The sequence below is a fragment of the Paramormyrops kingsleyae genome, chromosome 22, assembly GCF_048594095.1.
Source record: "Paramormyrops kingsleyae isolate MSU_618 chromosome 22, PKINGS_0.4, whole genome shotgun sequence".
Taxonomy (NCBI): Eukaryota; Metazoa; Chordata; class Actinopteri; order Osteoglossiformes; family Mormyridae; genus Paramormyrops; species Paramormyrops kingsleyae.
In genome coordinates this window covers 6,672,501-6,693,687 of record NC_132818.1, presented here as the reverse complement: position 1 = coordinate 6,693,687, position 21,187 = coordinate 6,672,501, and the positions used below count along the sequence as shown (strand labels likewise).

At 48.8% G+C, this 21,187-nt stretch overlaps 1 protein-coding gene across 2 annotated transcripts; it reads right to left on the bottom strand.

Annotated features, from left to right (window-relative positions):
* Window positions 1-2,540: 2,540 nt before the first annotated feature.
* On the bottom strand, window positions 2,541-19,378 carry srl (sarcalumenin). Of its 2 annotated transcripts, XM_023810586.2 has the most exons (7): window positions 19,226-19,378; window positions 9,731-9,835; window positions 9,174-9,269; window positions 6,637-6,672; window positions 4,997-5,113; window positions 4,498-4,731; window positions 2,541-4,175 (listed from the first exon to the last, which is right to left on the bottom strand). In XM_023810586.2, exons 1-7 carry the CDS (start codon window positions 19,281-19,283, stop codon window positions 3,364-3,366), a joined length of 1,458 nt encoding a protein of 485 aa, XP_023666354.1. In that variant the 5' UTR covers window positions 19,284-19,378; the 3' UTR covers window positions 2,541-3,363. The 2 variants fall into 2 exon arrangements, with proteins under 2 accessions (XP_023666354.1, XP_023666355.1); XM_023810587.2 differs by lacking the exon at window positions 6,637-6,672.
* Between the last annotated feature and the right edge of the window lie 1,809 nt (window positions 19,379-21,187).

The following is a 21,187-nucleotide window of genomic DNA, read 5'->3' as shown; positions in this document are numbered from 1 at the left end:
CATCGTGCTGTTTGACTGTATATCTGTGTTTGGAATATCTGTAGATGTTTGGGATGGTGTGTTTCAGGTCTGGAGCTGGGGGGCAGCGCATGAAAGCTCCAGTGCAGGTCAGCTGGAGGGGGGGGGCGCATGTTCACGTAGGTGGAGGGGGGTCAGGCCAGTGTTGATAAGGAAGCGGAGACCTCTGCGGGTGCCCAGGGTTTACGATCCTCGCTGTCTGATGAAAAACAGGTACGTCCAAAAATCCATTCTTTCAGGAGCGTGCAAAAACTGCTTTACAAAATAAACCTAAAATGACATGAGACGCAGCCATTAGCGAAGAGTTTAATGTTTTAAAGGGACTTGTGTGGATTGTTGTCAGCTGATGCAGACCTGCATGATTTCCATATTACGCATCTCGTCTCCCTTTTCACTATATTAGAAGAACTCGGCTGGTTATCGGCCTCTAGTCTAAACGTTTGGACATGATCAGCACCCTGTTGATCTGTACATTTGCCATGACAGGAAGCTCCCCTAATGAGACAGAGGGATGTCTTCATAAAGTGTCTTTTTATCGGACAATTAGATGTCAAGCAGTATCACCGGACAGGCAAAAGGGTGTATTGCATCTATAGTAAAAAGCCCCAATCACCAGAAGTTTACATAAGCAGTTTTCATTAGACAGTGATGATTTATTAAGTCATACTGTATTTTTGTGTGGCTAGTAGGTTTGTATTATGACTTCTTTAGCCCCATACGCATATTAATAATAATAATCTTTATTTATATAGCACTTCATATATGGAATGCAGCTGCAAATGCTTTACATATGAGAGGAAAACACCAATAAATACCGAGGAACATTTGTATTTGGTCATCTATTCGCTGTCGGAAGGAGATCCCAGGGCCGTCTCTGATGTCATCAGGCATCAGCCGGTTTGATGATGATGTCACTGACTTGTATGTTACTCCTTTGGGAATCAGGGAAACCTCAAAGGAGGAGGAGCCTGTAGGGATGGGGATGCGTGGGAGGAGCATAGATCCAGGAAGCAGGCTTATGATTGGCCAGTCTGAATCTTGGACAGGCGGGGCCACTCTACAAGAGAGACACTTCGCATGAAATGCTTCAGGGATATCGATGAGTTAGATTGCAGAGTTGGCATGGACAGGGACACCAGCAATTGTAACGTAATACATTTGTTTTTAGTAGTTTGCCATATACAAATACACAGAGAAACACAATCTTGTCACATTCAGTCACAAATCTTTATTATTGATAACCTTGCCTCATGAAGTTTAATTCAAGACACTTTTAAATTGACAAAAGTGTTCATTATCATTGCACACTGAACAGCTATGTCTTAATGTAAGATCATGATATTACTATTTACCTACTGCGATATATATATGCTTTTGTTTCTTGTGGAGAGCAGCCGTGTATCTCAAAATAATTTGCGTGCAGGCTTGTTTTTCTGTGTCTCTGAATAGTAATTTCACTTAGCTATGTGTATGCATCTGTACTTTGCAAACTAGAGGGAATCTGTATTTTTGAATGAGTTTAAGGCATTAAGAATAGCAATACTTTTCCCCCGCAAGCATACCATTAGACGACAAAGCTTAGAGTATCTATATACACGTGTGACCTGAGTGCGTGACGGAAACTCGCTAGCCTTTAACGAGGGTTTCCCATTCGGATTTCGGACAGTGTAGGAAAATGGCGTTCCCTCTGGTGGACAACAACTGTAACTACAACAGAAGAAAATAGCCAGGCTTGTCTCTAACTAGCCTGACTTGACTTCCTTTTGAAGATTCAGGGAATCTAGAAAACTGTACTTGCTGCATTTGTTCTATTGAGACCACTATACCTTTTATAAGGTGTCTTTCACCAAATTCCCTTATTTAAACATTCCTGTGTACAGTATTGATTTTGCCTCTGGTGCTTCCAGGTATATGATTAATACCCCACAATGCATTGCAATGCAACTGCATTCTTAATAATTTTTATATATAATATTTTAATATAATTGGAGTGCACCACTTTGAGAGGCTAAAGGGCCTCTCTCTTCCTCTCCATCTGCCTGGTTTCCTGTCTTCTGTGGGTTTTATCATGGAAAGCGGTCGTTTGACCCCGACTGGTGGGGTCCCATTAGACTTAACGACCGTAAGTCTGTCGGCACGTTAGTAACACGCGTCCCCGGCCACTTTGGCGTCACTGGTGTCCTGTCACTCCTCTATCCACGCGTCACATTTAATGCTGGTCTCCAATTCCTAAAATAGACACAGCCCCCCCCCCACCGGAGAATGTTATGTACATCTGACCTCGGCTTTAATGACAAAGCAGGACACGAATGTCTCTGTGCTCCCCGCTTGACCCCTGACCTTTACCCCAGACTCAATGGGCGGATTGCAGACTGCTGCTTAGACGAGAGCTGAACACAGACCATAGTGGGATCTTCTCCATCGGGTCTGTAACGGCAGGGATTAACGAACGTGCTTCTAGCTGACTTACTGGCCGTTCCCACAAGAGGTCGACGCACATGGAATAATAGTGACTAAAGAAATGGGAGGTAACATATAGGCCTTTAATATCACCGGACATGCAGTGTTTAGCGTTTACTTACAAAGGGCTAAAACTAAGGCAGATAGCAAATTAGCATTGACGGCTACACAGCTGTATTTTAAGGTAATCTGTGAAAATAACACTGACAGATTCAGACACTTAAAAAATATAACAATAAAAACAATAATAAATTAGCTTGTGTTCGGTTGCTGGTCATTTTCCACCACATCTACAGCTTAAAAAAATTAAAGTTTAATCAAATGTAATACAAACTTGCAAACACAACTGGCAAACTCCTGTTTCCATTTAACCCACTTTATTCACATACAAGGGAGTTGGCACCGGCTGCTAAAGTCAGGACTTTCTCAGGACTTTTTATTTTATTTTTTTACAATTTTTTTTTTTTCAGAATTTTAATTATTTCTTGTTGATCACATTTTTTCCCAGACCGCAGACAGTTTTTTTTTTTGTTCGCTGTTTTGCAGGGAAGAGAGGAGAGGAGGCGGACGACGTAAGCTCTCAACACATTCTCTGCGACTCCCAACTTCTAATCTCACAAACACCTGTGGCTTTTAACGCCTGTTTATCCCGCCCCCTCAGCTCTGCCCTCCCCTCCACGCCAAACTCCCACCCTTCAGTCTTCCAAAAGAAAAATGTAACATCAAGCAGAAAAAAAACATCTTTTCCCTCTGTAGACAACATGGACCACCAGGGGGCGCCGCATTCAGACAGCGCTACCATTTATACAACTCTCATCCTTCCTCCTCTTTCTCCTCCTTCTCCTCTACCTCCTCCCCTCTCCCTCGTTCTCCCCTGACATTCCCTCAGTGTCGCCGGTAGCGATTCTTGGGCTTTTCTCCACAGCCGGTGGCCTCGCAGGAGGAGAGGGTGGGGTTTTTCCCCGAGGAGATGCTGCTGAGCAGGCCGGGCAGCTCATTGGTGATGGCCCTCTCGATCTTATCCAGCAGACAGCCACCCATGTAGGAGCACTGGGACGAGAGCTGCTTGAAGCTGCTCACGGGGTTGATGCCGAAAAAGTCGCGGTAGGCATCACGGTTTGGCAGGTCAAACTTACTGACGTTGGTCTTGGCCAAGATGGACTTGAAGATGTAGAACTTGTCGGGGTCGTCCACAATCTCCTGGAAGACCAGTTCTGGATCACTGAAGAAGCTCATCTTGTCCTTGAAGGTCTGCACATACCGGTCCACCAGCAGGCCGTGGATTCGCACACGGATGCCATGCTGCCGGATGAATGCGATCTTGTTCTCTAGTCGGTTCTCGATCACCTGGTTGAGGTCCTCCAGCAGGGAGATCTCCTCGCGCTTGAAAAGCTCGCGGCTGGTGTCCGGGGCATAATCATAAGGCCAGAAAGAGCTGACGTAGACACGAGGGGGCTCCGTCACATTGATGAGCGGCGCCAAGCTCCAGAAGAGTGCGCCGTAGACTCGCATGAGGTCCTGCGTGGCCAGGCTGTCGGCTTTGTTGAGGATGATGCGAATCTGGGACTCCCGGCCCTTGAGTTGCCGAAACAGCATCTCCAGTTCCATGCCTACATCCAGCTTGGTCGGGTCAAACACCACAAAGATCAGGTCTGCGCGGTCTATGAACCACTGGCATACGTCATTGAAGGGGTAGCCTGAAGATGGGAGGGGGCAACAAAGAATAATAAATTATTCATTTATATACCATAGCTACAGTTTGAAAAATGTCTTTCATTGTGGGATACAGTGGGCAAAATAAATTCCAGTAGAGCGGCATGGTGGGATAGCCCTGTGTCCTTCTCTACGCATTACTGAAAAAGCGAAACAGAAGCTTTTAAAGTGGCTTGCAAAGTTTTCAGTTTTATTTTACTTATTTCATGGCTTTACAGTTGGAAATGGGGGGGTTCATGGCCCTCCTGAACCTACTGAGATTCACACCGTCGACCTTTTTGTAAACGCTTATCACTTGGGTCTCACCTCTCTCCTGCTGCTTGCGGTTCTCGATGATGCCGGGCGTGTCGACGAAGGTGACTCTCTCCAGCAGCTTGTGCGGCATCTCAATGCCGACCAGCTTCTCCAGGAAGTTCTGACCGAACTTCTCCAGCGGCGAGAAGGAACGGGAGCTGTCCGCTGCCATCACGATGCCCTCGATGGAGCGGATCTTCTCACCGTGCATGATCACTGTGAACTCCGAAGTAGTGGGTTCAGCACCTGACGGAGAGGCAGGGGAGAGGTGAAGGCGTGACAGTGCATCTTTGCATGTAATCTTTCTGTGTTTGGCATGAATTTGTGTATTTACCAGTGTGGAGTTGGCAGCTAAGGGTCAGTAGGGGCGCATAAGTGTGATGAGATGTCAAGTAAAACATAGTTTGCGGTTTTTTATATTGTAAGAGTGGGCAGGTGTGATTACCAATGTGGATTTGGTGGGCGAAGTAGTCAGGCTGTATCTATTTAGTCGGTCGTTGTCGGTGCATACCGGTGTAGAGCTGGTAAGGTGTGTCCTGCAGGCCTAGTAGATAGTTGATCATGGAGGACTTGCCCACACTCCAGGGACCCAGGAAGAGCACCATGGGCTTGGACATGATCTCTCCATCTGCAGAGAAGAAAGGAAGACTGGGAGATGCCGTCAAAACAGAAACAGCGACAAGTCTTCACGATTTTTTTCACGTCGCATTCAAACACGGTATTGGGTTACGTCAACGTTATGTCTGTTCTGTTCCCTCCACCTCACCTTTTGGGATTGGGTGAGATTTGTAGAAGTAGCCCCCTCCCACCCCCCCCCATAAGCAAGCTATGTCTTTTCAGTTCTGTACTGTAAAGCACATTGCATTTACACATAGACTGAGCTGATCAGTGGGACTCATCAATGCAGGCAATGGCGTCTGGATGGTTCACACGAAAAAAGCGTTATGAAGAGCAGGTACATCACACATACACACACGCGCACGCACACAAACTCAGAGGGTGAAGCGAAAAGCAGCCTTCACACGCAACATGGACTTTTAAGCAGCCCTACAGCACAAGCTGAGCTGAGTGGCGCAAGAGGAAGTGCAGTGTGATTGGCTGTGACGCTAAAGAGGAAACAGTGTGATTGGCCGTGACGCTAAAGAGGAAACAGTGTGATTGGAAGAAACGAGGCAGAGGATGTGCAGTGTAAAGTGCTGTCGGGAGACCGCATTGGGGAACTGCTAGGTAAATGGTGATACGCTTTTCTTTGCCATTTCGCCTGAGTGAGTCAGCAGATAAAGCGTAAAACAAGGCATCGTTTCTATGGTGACCAGGCAGTTTCTTCTGTCCTTCGACATTGGTTCGCCTGCAGACCCCATGCGCCCACTCGAAGGCCGCCTGTATCGCCCACCCCCATGGCACGCCCTTTGACCCCGGCCACAGGTGATGTCAGACGTGCTTCGCGATACGGCTCAGGAACCGCTTCTCCTATCTCTCATTCCTCACGTATAAGAGGAATCACCCTGAATCAAGGTGATTGACTTGTTAGAATATTAATATATACATGATTCGTAATATAAATCAGATGGAGAAGTTTTCACCAAAGTTTCCCATTTAGGCTGTGGAATTTAAAAAAAGATTCCCTATTTTAACGTTAAATAATTATTTGGAAACCTCCACTCAGCTGTTTGTACTTGATGAAAAGTAAATAAAACAAGCATGTCCCCTTTCAGTGGATTAACAATTCAGCTGATTTTATTAGTGCACTGAGAATTTAACTGATAGATTTTTTTCAGTGTTTACTGTTTGATTTATTGTTGGATTATTTCAAATCTGACGGAATATACCTCGACTCAACAGGCACATTTTTATTAAGTGTATGACACAGTATGTGTGAAACGGAATTGAAGTATTTGTGGCGTGTCTCATTGGGTGTGGCTTTTGGGGGGTTACTGCTTCCTAACAAATGGGAATCGTTTGCTTTATAATACAGACACAAAGTAGATTCTGAATAATCAAAGAAGGGACTGCAGGTCTGTATGTATCATCAGTGATGACATGCTGTGTGGTGAGTTTGGTCATTAAGCAGAATTGGACAGGCCCCCCCCCCCCCCCCCCCCCCAGGACATATACGGGGTGTCAGGGTAGGGTAGAGGGGGCTGTACCCACCTGTCGCTGACGCCCCCAGGGTTCGTCCAGGGTAGGCTGTTAGATGGAGTGTGGGGGAGGGGGGTTGAGGGGGGGGGGCAGGAAAACAACACAGAAATCAGGTGCAGTGAAAGTGACAGAGGGGAGAGGGGGGGAGACCATGTGCGACTGGCGGAAGGTAACAGAGAGCGATGTTCAGACTCCGAGAGAGAAAAGGGGGATGTGGAGAGAGGCAGGAGGACGTGGGGGGATGTGGCAGAGCCGCTGTGTAATACTCACCTGGTACCTGTGACAAATGTTTTTTTTACATAAATACCATGGTATAGACCGAGGCCTGGCACGCATTTTCCTCTCGATTGTCCTAACATCTGCCTCCCAGAAATCAATATGCCTAAGGTGGGATGTCTGTTTTGAGTACTCATAGACAGTTTTCAATATGCCTAAGGTGGGATGTCTGTTTTGAGTACTCATAGACAGTTTTCAATATGCCTAAGGTGGGATGTCTGTTTTGAGTACTCATAGACAGTTTTCAATTTCTGACGAGTTTCAGTTGAACACTCTGGGGCAACTTATGTTGATTTTATATTGTAATGTTTTTTCATCAGTATTTACTGAAAAATATATGACGTGCCCAACAAGTATACTCAAACCTTTAACAGGTATGCAAGTACAATTAAAATACTGATACTCCACGGTACATTTAGCTTCTTAATACCCCCTGATCCTTAGAAAAGAATGTCTGTTTAATAATGAATGATAAGACTGTGAAGATAACCAGCTCTTAGCTCAGAACTTAGGCCTCTGGTGGAGGGCAAAGGCAGCTGTAGGTCCAGAGAACCACAAAGATCTGCCAGAGCACTGCTTCATCATGGTCATGCACCATGTGCTGTCAGAGCCTTGGGTAGGAATGTCAACTAAAGCATGGCTTCCCAAACTTATCTGCCCGCACCCCCCAAAATAACAGGGCCAGAGACTCGTGGCCCCCACATGGCCGACCGGAGCGGGGAGGGGTGCATTTTGCCGATCGGGGTTAATGGGGAATTGATCACAGTTGATAAACATAACCTGGAAGTCATCTTGCGACCCCCACTTTGATAGTGGGAGTTTTATTTACACATAAATGTTCTGAAGGAAGAAGAAAAAATGACTGGTTCAGAGAAATAGCTAATCACATTGTAGAGGAGGTGGATCCAACCAATCAGATGTCTTGGTCCTACTTCCTCTAGTTGCTCTGAACCAATCATTTTTCCTTCTGCCCTCAAGAAGTAAAACTCCCACAAGCCCCCACTTTGGGAACTCCTGAGCTAAGCAACAAAGTGCTGTGTTGTATTCGTTCAGCTTTTGTGAGCTGGATGACAAGCGGTACAGCCGTGGTGAGAGAGAGAGGGTGTGTCGGCCAGCTACGGAACTGAGATGGTTAGACCAAGGGGGGGAGCTGATGCTCTGTGCAGCACCAGTAGGGTTAGGGTTCATACGGCCAAAGTCACAGGAGCGGGGGAGGGCTTATTTCTGAACTAAAAGGTTTTGTCACTACCTGGCTCTACCAAAAATGCACTGTAGGTACCCCCCCCCCTTCTCTCACGTGGTCTTCTGGAAGTCAGTACGAGGTTAGGGAGGTTGTATTGTGGGGCTCGCAAATTAGCCAATACAAAGACCAACAAAGTGATTTGTTAACCCACTGACCTGCCAGCTAGATACCATATCACTTGTTCTCAGAAAATTCCAACCCTCTTGAGCATCACCTCTTAACCTGCTGTCCTAAAGCCACACAGCATGCCTATGTTAAGAGAGCTTAAGCTAATTATGTGGAGTGTGCGGTTAGCTACCATGCTCAGCCACTAGAGGGCAGGCTTTGTTTCAGTGCATGGCGGCAAGCTGCATATGGGGATGTGAGGCAAGCAAGGTCAGTCATCCCAGAGCCAAAACAGATTTTTAATACAGTTTTCTGATTTATTGTGCCAAGTATGACCATCCACAGCGGTCAGACGGCAAAGGCTAAACAGATGCACTTAGCACTGGTCGTGTTATGGCCTGAACCACACTAGAAAGGCACTGTCTGCTTAAACGAGGGTCACTGCATGACAGAAAAACTCATAGAAAATACCGTATAGATTAAATGACCCATTTCAGCTCAAAGGTGGAGGAGGGGTGGATAAAACTATGATCATGGAGAAGAGAAACGGACAGGGGGCAGGGAATAATAATAATAATAATAATAATAATACATTTATTTTATAAAGTACTTTTCATTAAGAACAAAATTTCAAACCGCTGATTTAAAAGTAAAAAAGATATAATAAAAAAAATAAATAATAAAATGATTTTTAAAAATGACAAAATACACATAAAACATACCGAATATGCAGTAAAAAAACAACAGAATGTGGCCGACAGGGTGACGGTCAGTCACTTTAATCATGGTCACATGACGACGCTGATGGACTCGCGAGGACACGGCAATTGACGCTTTAGAACACATGTAGCCCTGAATTGTACTTAGTGGACAAAGGGTGACGTAGCTGCGCAGGTGATTTATCGCAGCTGGCGGAGACACACACCTGAGATCTCGTGCTGCCTCAGCTCGTTGTACTTGTACGCCTGCTCCATGGGCTTGATGGACGAGTGGTAGATCTTGCGCAGTTTCTGCAGGGCCGCTGTGGGGCGGGGGGGGGGGGGGGCAGAGTTATAATCTTAAGACCCCATGGCGGTACGCAGACCACCATGTCCACTCCCGAACCAGAACCCAAGGTGGGGGTTCTGACCACAGCATATCACCAAGGGTCCAGGAGACATGGCCCAGGTCCAGGTACCCCCTAAAGCCCCCCTTGGTCCTCTCCTGGGCCCCCAAATCACTTTAATAATTGTTTTTTTTTTAATAATATAGTGCCTTTCACCACACAGTCTCCTCAAGGCAGATATGAGAATGTTGCAATCCATCGCTAAGTCGTTTATACAAAATGGTGCGTGAAACAGGGACATGGAAAGTGGCACAAAAAGAGACTCGGAAGACCATGAAGGAGAGGAACCAAAAAACGCCCAAGTAGGGAGAAATAAAACCTTTGGGGGTGCGAGTCTGACCGGCCGCCCCCCCACATTCACGGGACCATGTACTCACCCGTATAGTCGCTAGAGGGCTCTTCTGAAGCCAGGCGCAGCGTCTCCTCGATGTGGGAGCGGTCCCGCAGAATCGAGGTCAGCACCTCCTTGTCCTCCTCCTCCTCTGTTGGGTGCGGGGGGCAACGGTGGAAAATATATAAGGACCATGAACACTGGAACGCTTAGGAAACACGACCCTTAGATAATCAAAAACACCAAACAGCATCCAAGCAGAGCAATCTCTTCATTAAAACTTTATTAGTTTGTTCCCAGAATGACATGGCAACCAGCAGGTATCACTTTAATCCAGGGGGGGGGCTCTTCCATTGAACATCTGACAAAGACATTTCCCTGCACTGTTCTGGTGCCAAAATTGAATTTTACGTATGCATGTAGAAATCTGCTCGCACTACCCAACTGCAGTGGCTGCCAAGCACTGGTGGATCTTTCAGATCTTCGTTGGCGTTTGCGATACCAAGAGGGACCCCCCCCCCCAACAGTCGTAAATCTTTACCATGGTGACTCGATAGTTGCCCAGATTCATTCCTCCGTAAACAGAGCTCTTACCATTAAATAAGGTTGGCGATTGCTGCCCTGCTGGAATTCATTGTATAAATTAATCGTAAAAGTGGTCAAAGGTCAAAGTGGATTGCGAGTGGCTTGCCTATGACGGCCACCCTGGTTGGTAACAGACCGGAGTGACTGTTAGCTCGTGCCAAAGTGACCAGGGGGCGGCGGGGGGGGGGGGGGGGGAGCAGGGATATTCTCGTGAGGCGGCTGACGGTGCCTATCAGGTTTTGTGGCAAAAATAGGAAGTGAGATGACCCACTGGAGCAAATGGGCCCCAGTATATATAGCTATGTCACTGGGTCAAACACCAGATGGTGACCGGACAGGATTGACACGACAATCACCACGTACGACACGCAGTGTGCAAGCGGACTGCGACCTACGGAGAGGCAAAGCGGCCTGGGGGCATCAAAGGCGTGCGGTTTGCGATGCAGAGCAGCCGTGGATCCTGAATCGCATCACTGCATCTGGGAGAAAACTCCACTGGACCGCTCGGCGAGAGAGCAACACGGCGGGAGAGCGACTCGGCGGCAGAACGACTCGGTGGGAGAGCGACTCGGCGGACCCTGCTTTCATTCAGAGGCCCGGGCTTTGAAGTCGTCCGCATGGGAGCGAGGATATCTGTGTGATCAGGCTGATCAGAGAGGGCCGGGGCCGCATCGGCGTCGCATACGGCCCACGCTGACCCTTCCACCAGGGTGCCCGGGGGCCTCCCAGCCTGAAAGTCCCCCGAATTCTTACAGCACCAGCACCTGGCCTGACTGGCACGGCTCCATTTAAGGTAGTGACACCAGCTAGGCCACACCCATGTGGATCATGTGACTCGCAGAGGAATGAGCCCCGAGGACACATGGCTGGGTGTCATGGTAGCCCATCTCCTTTCGTCCCGCCCGGGTTAGAGGTGGGAATACATTACATAAAAAGCACTTCGAGGTTGAGAGTCGTCCATCATCCGTCTGGGTCGAATATCAGAAACCCCCTTTTTGTAGCTCAGTCCCCCCACACCCCATGTCATTATCCTCAGGTTATGCAATTGGCTGCGATCTATTGTTTTTAGAAAGACTAAAAGTAGGCTCCCCAATTCATAACACCCATGAGCTTTGAACAGCATGGTCCAGAATGATAGAGAAGTACCCCCCACACACCCCCACAGCTACTCCCGGCCAATTATAACCCCCCAGGGGACTTAGCAGCCTATTAGAGCTGTCCTTGGATACCCAGCCCCTCCGCGACCTCCACGGCCGCCCTGTACTCCCTGTGGCCCCCAGTTCCTGTTCGACAGCAAGGCCATGGATCAGGCTATTTATAGGGGCAGTCAGAGGATGGCTGTGATTCACACCTCGGCGCACCAGGGCTGTGGAGCGTTTGGGCTGGTCTCTGGCCGCACAAAAGCACTAATAAAATCATCCCCGTCCGCCTGTCCAGATTCCAGCAGGCCGGCGCTGACGGCTCACTTATGCATGCGATGTCCCAGGGAGCATCATGGGAGCGTCTCCACACAGATATCAGCCCCCCCCCAGTACGTCGTGCACATGCAGGCACACAAAAAAGCCAGCAGCCCAAAATGGGAGCCATATGGGACAATAGTCACTAAACAGCCAGACAATCCCATCAACGCAATACAGTAATCAGTGTTTTACTTTTAAAAATACAGGTTTTACAATCTATAAAGTGTCTTGGAATTTTGGAATCCTGCCTGTGAAATTCTTAAATTCGTAAACAGTATAATACTGTAAATATTTTGAAATGTCCACACACACGAAATCACCCGAAAAAGAAGCAGACTGAAATTGCATTGTTGCTGGTCCTGGGATGAGATTAAGTTGACAAAAGACTACTGTTAATAGAGAACATATAACTGCAAATACTTTATAAAGGAGATTGCTGAAATGACACTACTGAGATTCCATTTATAATGAAAATGACAATAGCGTTTCTATAAATAAGATTACACTACTGCAGTTAGTCTTTCTAATGATGATTTCACTACTGAGACACTCTAGGCAATCGAGGGATTACACTACTGAAACTTCTCATTCTAACAGAAATGATATAACTGAAATGTCTCCTGAAATACCTCTTTCTCCATTCACACTCATTCCTGAGGTGTAAGTCCAAGTCAGTGGGGGTAGAAAGACGACTGGGACAATGACGCTTATTTTTTAGAAAGACCTTTGAGCAGTGGACAGTAAATTAAGGCCGAGGCTGTCTGTCTAATCACCTGTCTCATCATAGTGCCGTGTGCTTGGCAGATTAAAAACTGGCGGCCCACTGCTTCCTGGGTCTTCTAGAAACAGTGTCTCTGAAGATGCCAACAGGCAAGGCGATCTGGGAGAGAGGCAGGAATGCAGTCACTGACGCTGCCCATCCTGGCTCCGTGTTCTTGGCCAGGGGAATCAAACCAGCACTGGGAGGCCGAAATCCTGGGGGGGGGGCGCGAAGTAAATGGACATGGCCACTTGCAGCCAAGCCTGAACATTTGGAGAGCCTGTCGTCGTGGCTCCCTGCTCTGGTTACTGGAAGTTTATGGGACATAACTCAGACTCTGCAGGTTGTTTGTTTTTTTACTTAGAAAGAAGATAATTACTCCATCACACTAGCTAGACCTGGCTTCCTGGAAGGTTCCGGTTTGAGAAGGCCTTTGTGAGAGAGGATGCCTTGGCCAGTCACTGAGAATTAGACCAAGGGATTCATTGATTATGACCATGAAGACCATATCCGTCATACCTGATAGCACTATTTATACAAATGTATATGTGACATTCCAGTTCTTCATCATAAGAAAACAAGATGACATCATCATCATCGTTGTCATCATCATGAAGCTCGTCACCGATAGTCAACCAGGCGTCGACCGTCTGATTGGCTGAGGGCATCATTAACAAGGACTCAACCTCTGAGTCATACTCAAATAAAAATAAGGTGATGTCAGCTAATAAGCTCACTGAAGATCCTCAGACAATGCAGTGATCCTGGCTCAGACAATGCAGTGATCCTGGCTCAGACAATGCAGTGATCCTGATTCAGACAATGCAGTGATCCTGGCTCAGACAATGCAGTGATCCTGATTCAGACAATGCAGTGATCCTGATTCAGACAATGCAGTGATCCTGGCTCAGACAATGCAGTGATCCTGATTCAGACAATGCAGTGATCCTGATTCAGACAATGCAGTGATCCTGGCTCAGACAATGCAGTGATCCTGGCTCAGACAATGCAGTGATCCTGGCTCAGACAATGCAGTGATCCTGGCTCAGACAATGCAGTGATCTTCCGACTGGGAGCAGCTAAGCTCCCTGCTCAGTACTCGCAGTGTGGCCATTTTGGATCAAAGGTCAAATTAACGGATAGCCTCTGCGACGCGTAATTCGGCATCTCATAGTGTAGTCTTGTGTGCGAAAGTGTAGGTGGATATCTGGTAAAGAGGATTCCAGATTAAGCTTCATATTGAAAATGTTAAGAAAGCATGGTAACAATTACATGATGCCTTGATTCCAAATTAGGGCCACGTCCATGAACACATCCTGGGCTCTTCTGTCCATGAGGCACATAGTGTTACCCCTCCCTTTCCAAGGGGCGCTACACAATCCCCTGAGTTGGCAAAAGCAGCAGACATCACCCATAAATTATCGCTTAAAGCCTGTCATTTGAGCTTCCTCAACAGGCGGCAGACCACTGATAGGAAAACCCAAGCCATTCTTTTTAAACATCATTGTTATCGGTCTTTACAAGGTCCTCGCTGGCCCTCCAATCCACTAGAGGGCGCTGTCAGTGAAGAATACTACATGTGAGTGCCACTTGCTTGAGAAGTGATGTGTATTTACTATTTTTGTTTGGTAATATGTTCAGGAGAGTATGGTGTCCTGGAAGGCTGACAAAGCAAAAGATCAAAACGCTTTATGCCATGACTTGAAACGGCACCCTTTCCTCCGTACACGAAATGTGACGGCAGATGCAGGCCAGCCTTTAACCCCCGGGGTGCCAGAGCGACGGATGCCAATGCTAAGCACCTGCCCGGCTCGATGCTGTCACTTGGCAACCCCGTTCAGTTTAGGCAAACATTCTGGTCGCACATGCATTCGCAGATGGCGCACTCTTAACACGGCCGACGAATCGGCCAGCAAACACTCTCCGGTGAGAAGACCTACCTTCACAAACACGGGGGGCAAATGGCAGAGAGTTGTAGTGCTATTCATAATCTTCATACATCATCTTTCCTGGCTCTGAAGGATGCTTCACCACTTAAACATGACTAAAATTCAAATGAGAGAGCGGAGAAGGCGGAGCATGCGAGACGCCCGGGCAGGTCCCTCTGTCAGAAGGCTGGACAGGCTTTCCAAGCCAAGGTATCTGGAGCTGACTGTGAAGCTCTACATCATTCGAGGCATGAGGAGCAGCTCTTGCTTGGAAAGTATTGTACCACGTGTGGTTTTTTCCATCTTAAACACCCAGGGTGTCCCCTGCCTAATCTGCTTGCTGGCACACCATGATCTAATACTGGATAAGTGGGTGGATGGATGGATGACGTTTGGTACAGGGGGTTCTCCTTGAGAAGTCAGTACTGGTCTTGAATTCCACTTCCTGCCTTGGCCCCGCCTTAACAGAGGCCTTCGGCCAATTCTTCATAGCGTAGCGTGTGATTTGCTACCCAAACACAGCCCTGGTGCAGGTGAGCCCTTGGGATCACATGCTGCTGGCTGCACTTGGCAGATTCAATTAAGACTAATGAAATTAGGGAGGAGCAAAGGACCCTGAGCTCCTGGGATTTTCTACTGATACGAGGGAGTCTTTTGGGTGGGGGGGGGTGGTGGGGGGATAGTTCCAGGAGCCCCAGGCGAGGATTAAAAAAATCCTAACAGCTAATTCTGAGCAAGCTGAGCCCAGCACACGTAAGCGAGTCCCGATTAACAGCTGCCAACCGCCCTGGAGCCCGTTATCAAACTAATGGGTCGATGTTGCCCACTGGAACTCTGGGAAATGGTATCATGGCCTCACGGACTTGAGGGTGGGGCCAAACCGGGGGGGGTGGAGGGGAGCAGATGACGCCGGTGACAGGTGTCATGTCTTGGCAGCCAGCACCACAATGGGGACAAAAATAGCCACACAACGGATCAGTGGATGGAAAGAGAGGTACAGAACTCCTCTCTTATTCTAACCCCCCTACAATGATACCCCCCAGTCAGACTGACATTCCTCGTTTGCCGCAGCCCTTGTTGGGTTCACAGCATAGAACCCGAGACGCACATGGGCGTGATGTCTGACGCAGGGATCACGCACACGGGCGTGTAAAGCGCACACACGTGTGCAGATAAATCACAATAAGCACGTCAGTGCACAGGAGCACACTGAGCGCCTCACAGAGACACACGTGCTTGTGTGATGTCACACCCACATACACATTGGATAGACACTCTGTAGAACTATATACTGACACAAGACAGTTATATTACATCTGTCAGCAAGCATGCATGACTGGCTTAAGTGAGAGTACTGTGCAAGCATTTCTTGCACAGTATTTCATCCTGTAATTTGTATATACACTCTTGTAAATTCATAGGTTATTTTTCTTTTTCCTGTTTACACTCTATAAATGATTTTACAATTTACTTTCTATTTTCTTTGTTATTTGCACAAAGCATGAGCGGTTCAGGATACACTTCACTGCGTGCTGTACCTGTATAACTATGCATGTGACAAATAAAGAATCTCATAATGCGGGCATGAATGGGGGGGGGGGGTACGGGGAGCTCCAACCAAGGACACCCTGTTACCCACCCAACGGTGCCACAAGAGACCTCAGGCCCAGAGAGGGTGACGCCCAGCTTACAGGGGATTCCCTTGTCTGCTTTCTGCTGCTATAGGGATTCCCCCAAGCGAAAGTGCCCCCCCCCCCCCCCCCATAATAATGCTTTATCAATCTCCATGAGGAAATCTTCTTTTCACCTACCCCATCTTGCTCTCCATGACAAACAGACACACATGTAGGTGTAAGCTTGGCAGTGAGGGGCAGCCCATGGACCTGGGGGTTAAGGGCCTTACTCAAGGGCCCATGGCCGCTCGAACCCGCGACCTTCCGAACACAGGCACAGAGGCTTGGCCCTGTGAGCCACACAGCACGCTCCTGACTCTTCTTTAGCCTGAAGTCCCCAGCTGGACTCTTGACCACATTGGCACTGCTTTTTTCTGTAGACATGAGCCCCCCCCCCGCCCCCCCCCACAAATCACAGCTGAATCTGCCTGACCACCTCCATGGCCGTCCAACACATATCAGTGACAAAATTATAGCTCCGAAAAGCCAACCAGAAAGAATTATTTGTCACGTTGTGAGACTTCTGCTGCGTCTGAGCTACTTTTGTGAAGACAGATAGCAGGGACCCAGGCCTGGGACGGGGGGGAACGCCCTCGGCCCGCGAACAGCACAACACAAAGGAGCACAAGTGATGGTCGTGTCACCCCCGAGCTCCAAGCAGCTGCTCTGTCATTCCTCATCTGCCCCCGTCTCTCAAAAGTGTTCACCCAAGTGCCGGAGGTGCCTGGAATTAAGTAGCCCTGAGTGGTGCACAGCTAGGCCGAGAAACACCCCCCCAGCTCAGAAACACCCCCCAGCTCAGACAGTGAGTAGGTAACTTCAGAACTGCCAGACCCAGCCCCCACAGGTGTATCTTACTTTGGGGCTCACTTTTTCTAACGCAGAACATTTAATTACAGATTAATGTAGCAACTTTAAAATATACATTTAAAAAAGTGGTTTTAAAAACAGTGCAACCCATCACTGTCAGTGCCCAGAAGGACCCACAGGCGTCTAGGTGAAAGCCTGAAGCAGCTGGTATCTGTATCAGCAGATACACCACTACACCAAAAGATACATTTCATGTTGTCCGTAAGCACCTTTGAGATCATGCCACACGCTGTCAATGAAAGCTAGAGTACGGATTTTATGCTTTGTCAGCCTTCCAGGGCACCATACTCTCCATAAAATTTTACCAAGCACATGTAGTAAAAATATATCACTTCTCAAGCAAGTGGCCCTCACATGTAGTATTCTTTACTGACAGTGCCCTCTAGTGGATTGGAGGGACAACAAATACCAAATAAAGAGCCATAACCATAACGTTTATAAAAACAGTTCTGTTCCCTGCCGCCCTGTCCCTGGTAAGCCATTGGATGTTGGATGGATGGAATTGTCAACCATATAAATAAATAAAAATCTCGAAAGCATCTCTAAAGGATAATGGATCCCTCATTTCCACTCAGGGAATGGCATGATGAATTGGGTGAATTTCGGCCCGGCTTACAGGAAACAGGCAGAAGCAGATGCTAATCCTGCTCCCTGACAGCGGGGGCTATGTAATTAGCTGCCCTTCCCCTTGTGGCTTCATAGCTGCCAACAGAAGCAGCAGATGGCAGAGAATGTTGGAGAAGTTCATTAGGCACTAAAGCAAGTACCTGTCACTGGGTTTTTGGTTTTTTTTTGCGGCTGTTTGGTTGGTTTAGACAAAACGGCACCGGGAGATGGACAGCCACTCGCTGCAAGTGGGGGGGAATGTCTGCCGCAGCACGTTGCTGAACATCTGCTGCAGAAGGTTGGAGCATCTCTGTGTTACTTTGCTGGTGACACCGTGGGTGTAGATGGTATGGACACGTGGGAGTGGCGTGTCTGTTTAAGGGGGCGGGGGTTCGGGGCTGATTCGCACCCTGCTAATGCTGATCCCAACCTGCACCCATCATCACACAAACGCTCTTATTGTGGGAGACTCCAGACTGACAATCTGCCGGCAACATGGCGGTACTGGCCACTGGCAGAGACTCCTCCCGCTAAGATAATGGATGACCGTATAAGGCCTGCCGCTGGGAATAAAGTGCGATTGTGACAGTGCAGGGTGACAGCAGCTGTGCCGGGACTCTAAGGGGTGGGGGGGGGGGGGGGAGCGGGGATCCACCATGAGCAGTATCCGGTTACAGTGCGCTTTCCAATCTTAGCCGCCTGACGGCAGCCGGGACACGCCGGGCCAGCCGAGGCTGAAAAGGTCCCAAGGACAGACAAGGGTACGGCCAACCGTCCGTGGTGGGATGGGGGGCTCCGGCGGGGGACCGGCACGCCAGCACGCCGCCGATACTCCACCGAGAGGCCGCTTTTCTGCCGTGGTACCCCAGTGCCATCTGCGGACCAGTAACCCTCAACGCACTGCAAAGGACCGTGAACCACCTTTACATCGCAAGGAGGCCGTTAGAACAAGACGCTATATTATTCTGTATTTAATCCCCACCCTCAGATTCCAGAAGAAGGGGGGGGGGGCTCATCTCCCATCCCTGTCCCCCCCTGCAGCCGCCTGTTTCCATCAGCTGGCATGATAAGGCAGAGCCGGGAGAGCGCAGGCTGACCGGCCCGGACACATGCACGGAAATCACAAGCCCAGACCGCCACAGAAACACATTTTCCAGAGCAAACAGGAATGTGGCGGCCAAGCGCGTCACCAAGGAGCTCCTAGAAGGTTCCGTCAGCTGCCACGGTCTTGATTTAAACTCCTGGTTTTAAACGACGTTCCCTCGTCCCCCCCCCCCCAAGACATTGATACGGGTTTGAACTAAATCGCAGTCCAACAGTATGACAGCCAACACAAACATCAGCGAGCCGCCGCCTCTTTCCACAAGAAGCAGGAGAGTCCGGGAAAAGTCTCGCACGTCTAAACAAGGCGGATCTGCAGAGGCCGACCCAAGGTGAGCCCTAGGGACGGCGCTGAGGACACGGGGCAGCGGGCCCTGGCATGTTTGCGTGCCCTTGCTCTGGACCCTCACTGTCGGCTCGCCTGCAGTGACTATCACCAAGCCTCCCGCAGAGACACCCCTATCACCGCAAGCCACAGAGTCCACGGTGCCAGTGGGGACACCCCCCTCGCCTCCCACCCCGCCACTCTCACGCCGGACGCATGCGATCACCCCTTACCTGCTGAGGCCAGGAGTAGCAGGGAGACGAAGCAGCAGACTGAGGCTATACCCTTCATTTTGGCTGCCAGGAGACTGGCCACAGTCACACTGGCTATATATACCAGGAGGGAAAGTTCAAAGGTCGCACTGGAGATGGGTGGGGGAGGACGTTGGGGTTTGGCAGTGGCAGGGGGGGGGGCATGGAAGCAGATTTGAGTCTCAGAGCAGGACAGTGTAGACAGAGCAGGCGGAGTGGGCAGTGCAAACAGTGCAGACAGAGCATGCAGGGCAGACAGCGCAGACAAAGCATGCAGGGCAGACAGTGCAGACAGAACATGATGGTGCAGACAAAGCAGGACAGCGCAGGCAGAGCAGACAGTGCAAGCAGCAGAGACAGTAAGGGCCCTGTGAGGGCAGCAGCTATCCATCTGCTGGCTTGTCTACGATAATACTGGAATGTTTCACTCCATTGACCGTGCCCACAGCCGATACCCGCTTCCATTCTGTAAACGCTGCATGCTGCCAGTCTGAATGGGACTGTTACCATCAGTCTAAGAGCTCTCTGAAATTCCCTATATCCATCCTTAGCACAATAATCAAGACACCGATTTCCACTCAGATGCTTTCTATCTGAATAAACATGAAGCTCTTCCATGTGTTGAAAATGTGATTCCTGTGTGTTTGTACAACCTGGCATGACCCACCTCCGCTGCCGGAAGGAACAAAGCAGTAACCAAACAGGCACTAAGAACAAGAACAACAAGAAGAACATATGTAACCAGTCATCCAGCGGCAGGAATAACTCAAGCGAAGTCTGGCACTTCTTAGGGGGCCCATAATTAAAAACAACATTTCCATTATCAAAATATGAAGTGAGGGGCAGGACGATGCCGTACAAATCATAGAAATGAGCTGGAGAGTCAGCGGGGGAGCCAGGTGTCTGTGTGTGCGTGCGTGTTTGGCTGGGGGGGGTGGGGGGGGTGGATGGGTCGGGGGCATTTAGAAATGTGAGGAATGCCCAGACATTCAAGCTCTTCAGCACCAGCTGTTAGAAAAATTAAGCCCAATCATAAAATGCAGCAGGACATTCTGGCAAAACGTTTATTGAAAAAAAAAAAATGTGTGAAAGATAAAGTTACAGCACCTTAAATGATGGAAACAGCTGTCAGTCTGACCCCTGTATTAATGTTTAAACATGTAAATATACCTTCTTCTCTAACAGCATTAGTGCAGAATTAACTATATACTTGCAGTGATGACATATATAGGTCAGCATCTATATAGCGTTTAAAAACTGCAACATACAAGGGGAAATGTAACAATTAGCTTAAATACTGTCATAACACCTGTGTAATGCAGTAAATTAATGTAACGCTTATTTATGTCATGTTTCACACCTGATGTCCATGTGTTATATTATATTATGCAACAAATAGTTTGCGGTTCTGAAACCTGGTAGGAAGTCTTCACTGGCAAAGACAACCGCAGAGAAGAGTCATGAATTCCATCATGCCGCGTGATTTTGAGGGTGAAGACGCCGAACCTGACCTCCCCCATCGGGCGTTAAGTGAAACCAGTCGCCGTCTGCAAGTGGCTTAAATCCGGACCCAGTAGGACGCAGGAGGGAGCTTATTGGAAGGCAGTCAGGGGGAAATTAGCGCTTAAACTGCGCATACAGGGCAGGCGCTGACGTCCGTCGCACGCACCCTACTGTGTCCCCCAAGGCAGCACAATCTTAGCACGGCCCTTCTCTGGTGTCCCCTGTAGTCCCGTGCCAAATTTAACCACCACTGGTGAACTGTGACCTCTACAAAACAGGCTCTCTTTTTCCACTCCGGTGGGGGGCTGGGGTGGACCAGGGAATCCCATGAAGGCCTAGACCACTAAGAGACCCCCCCCCCCGCCCCGAACCCCACACCAGTCACATGAAATTCAGCAGAATTCCAGCGGATGCCAATGGGCCGCAGCGGCGCCGAAGGGG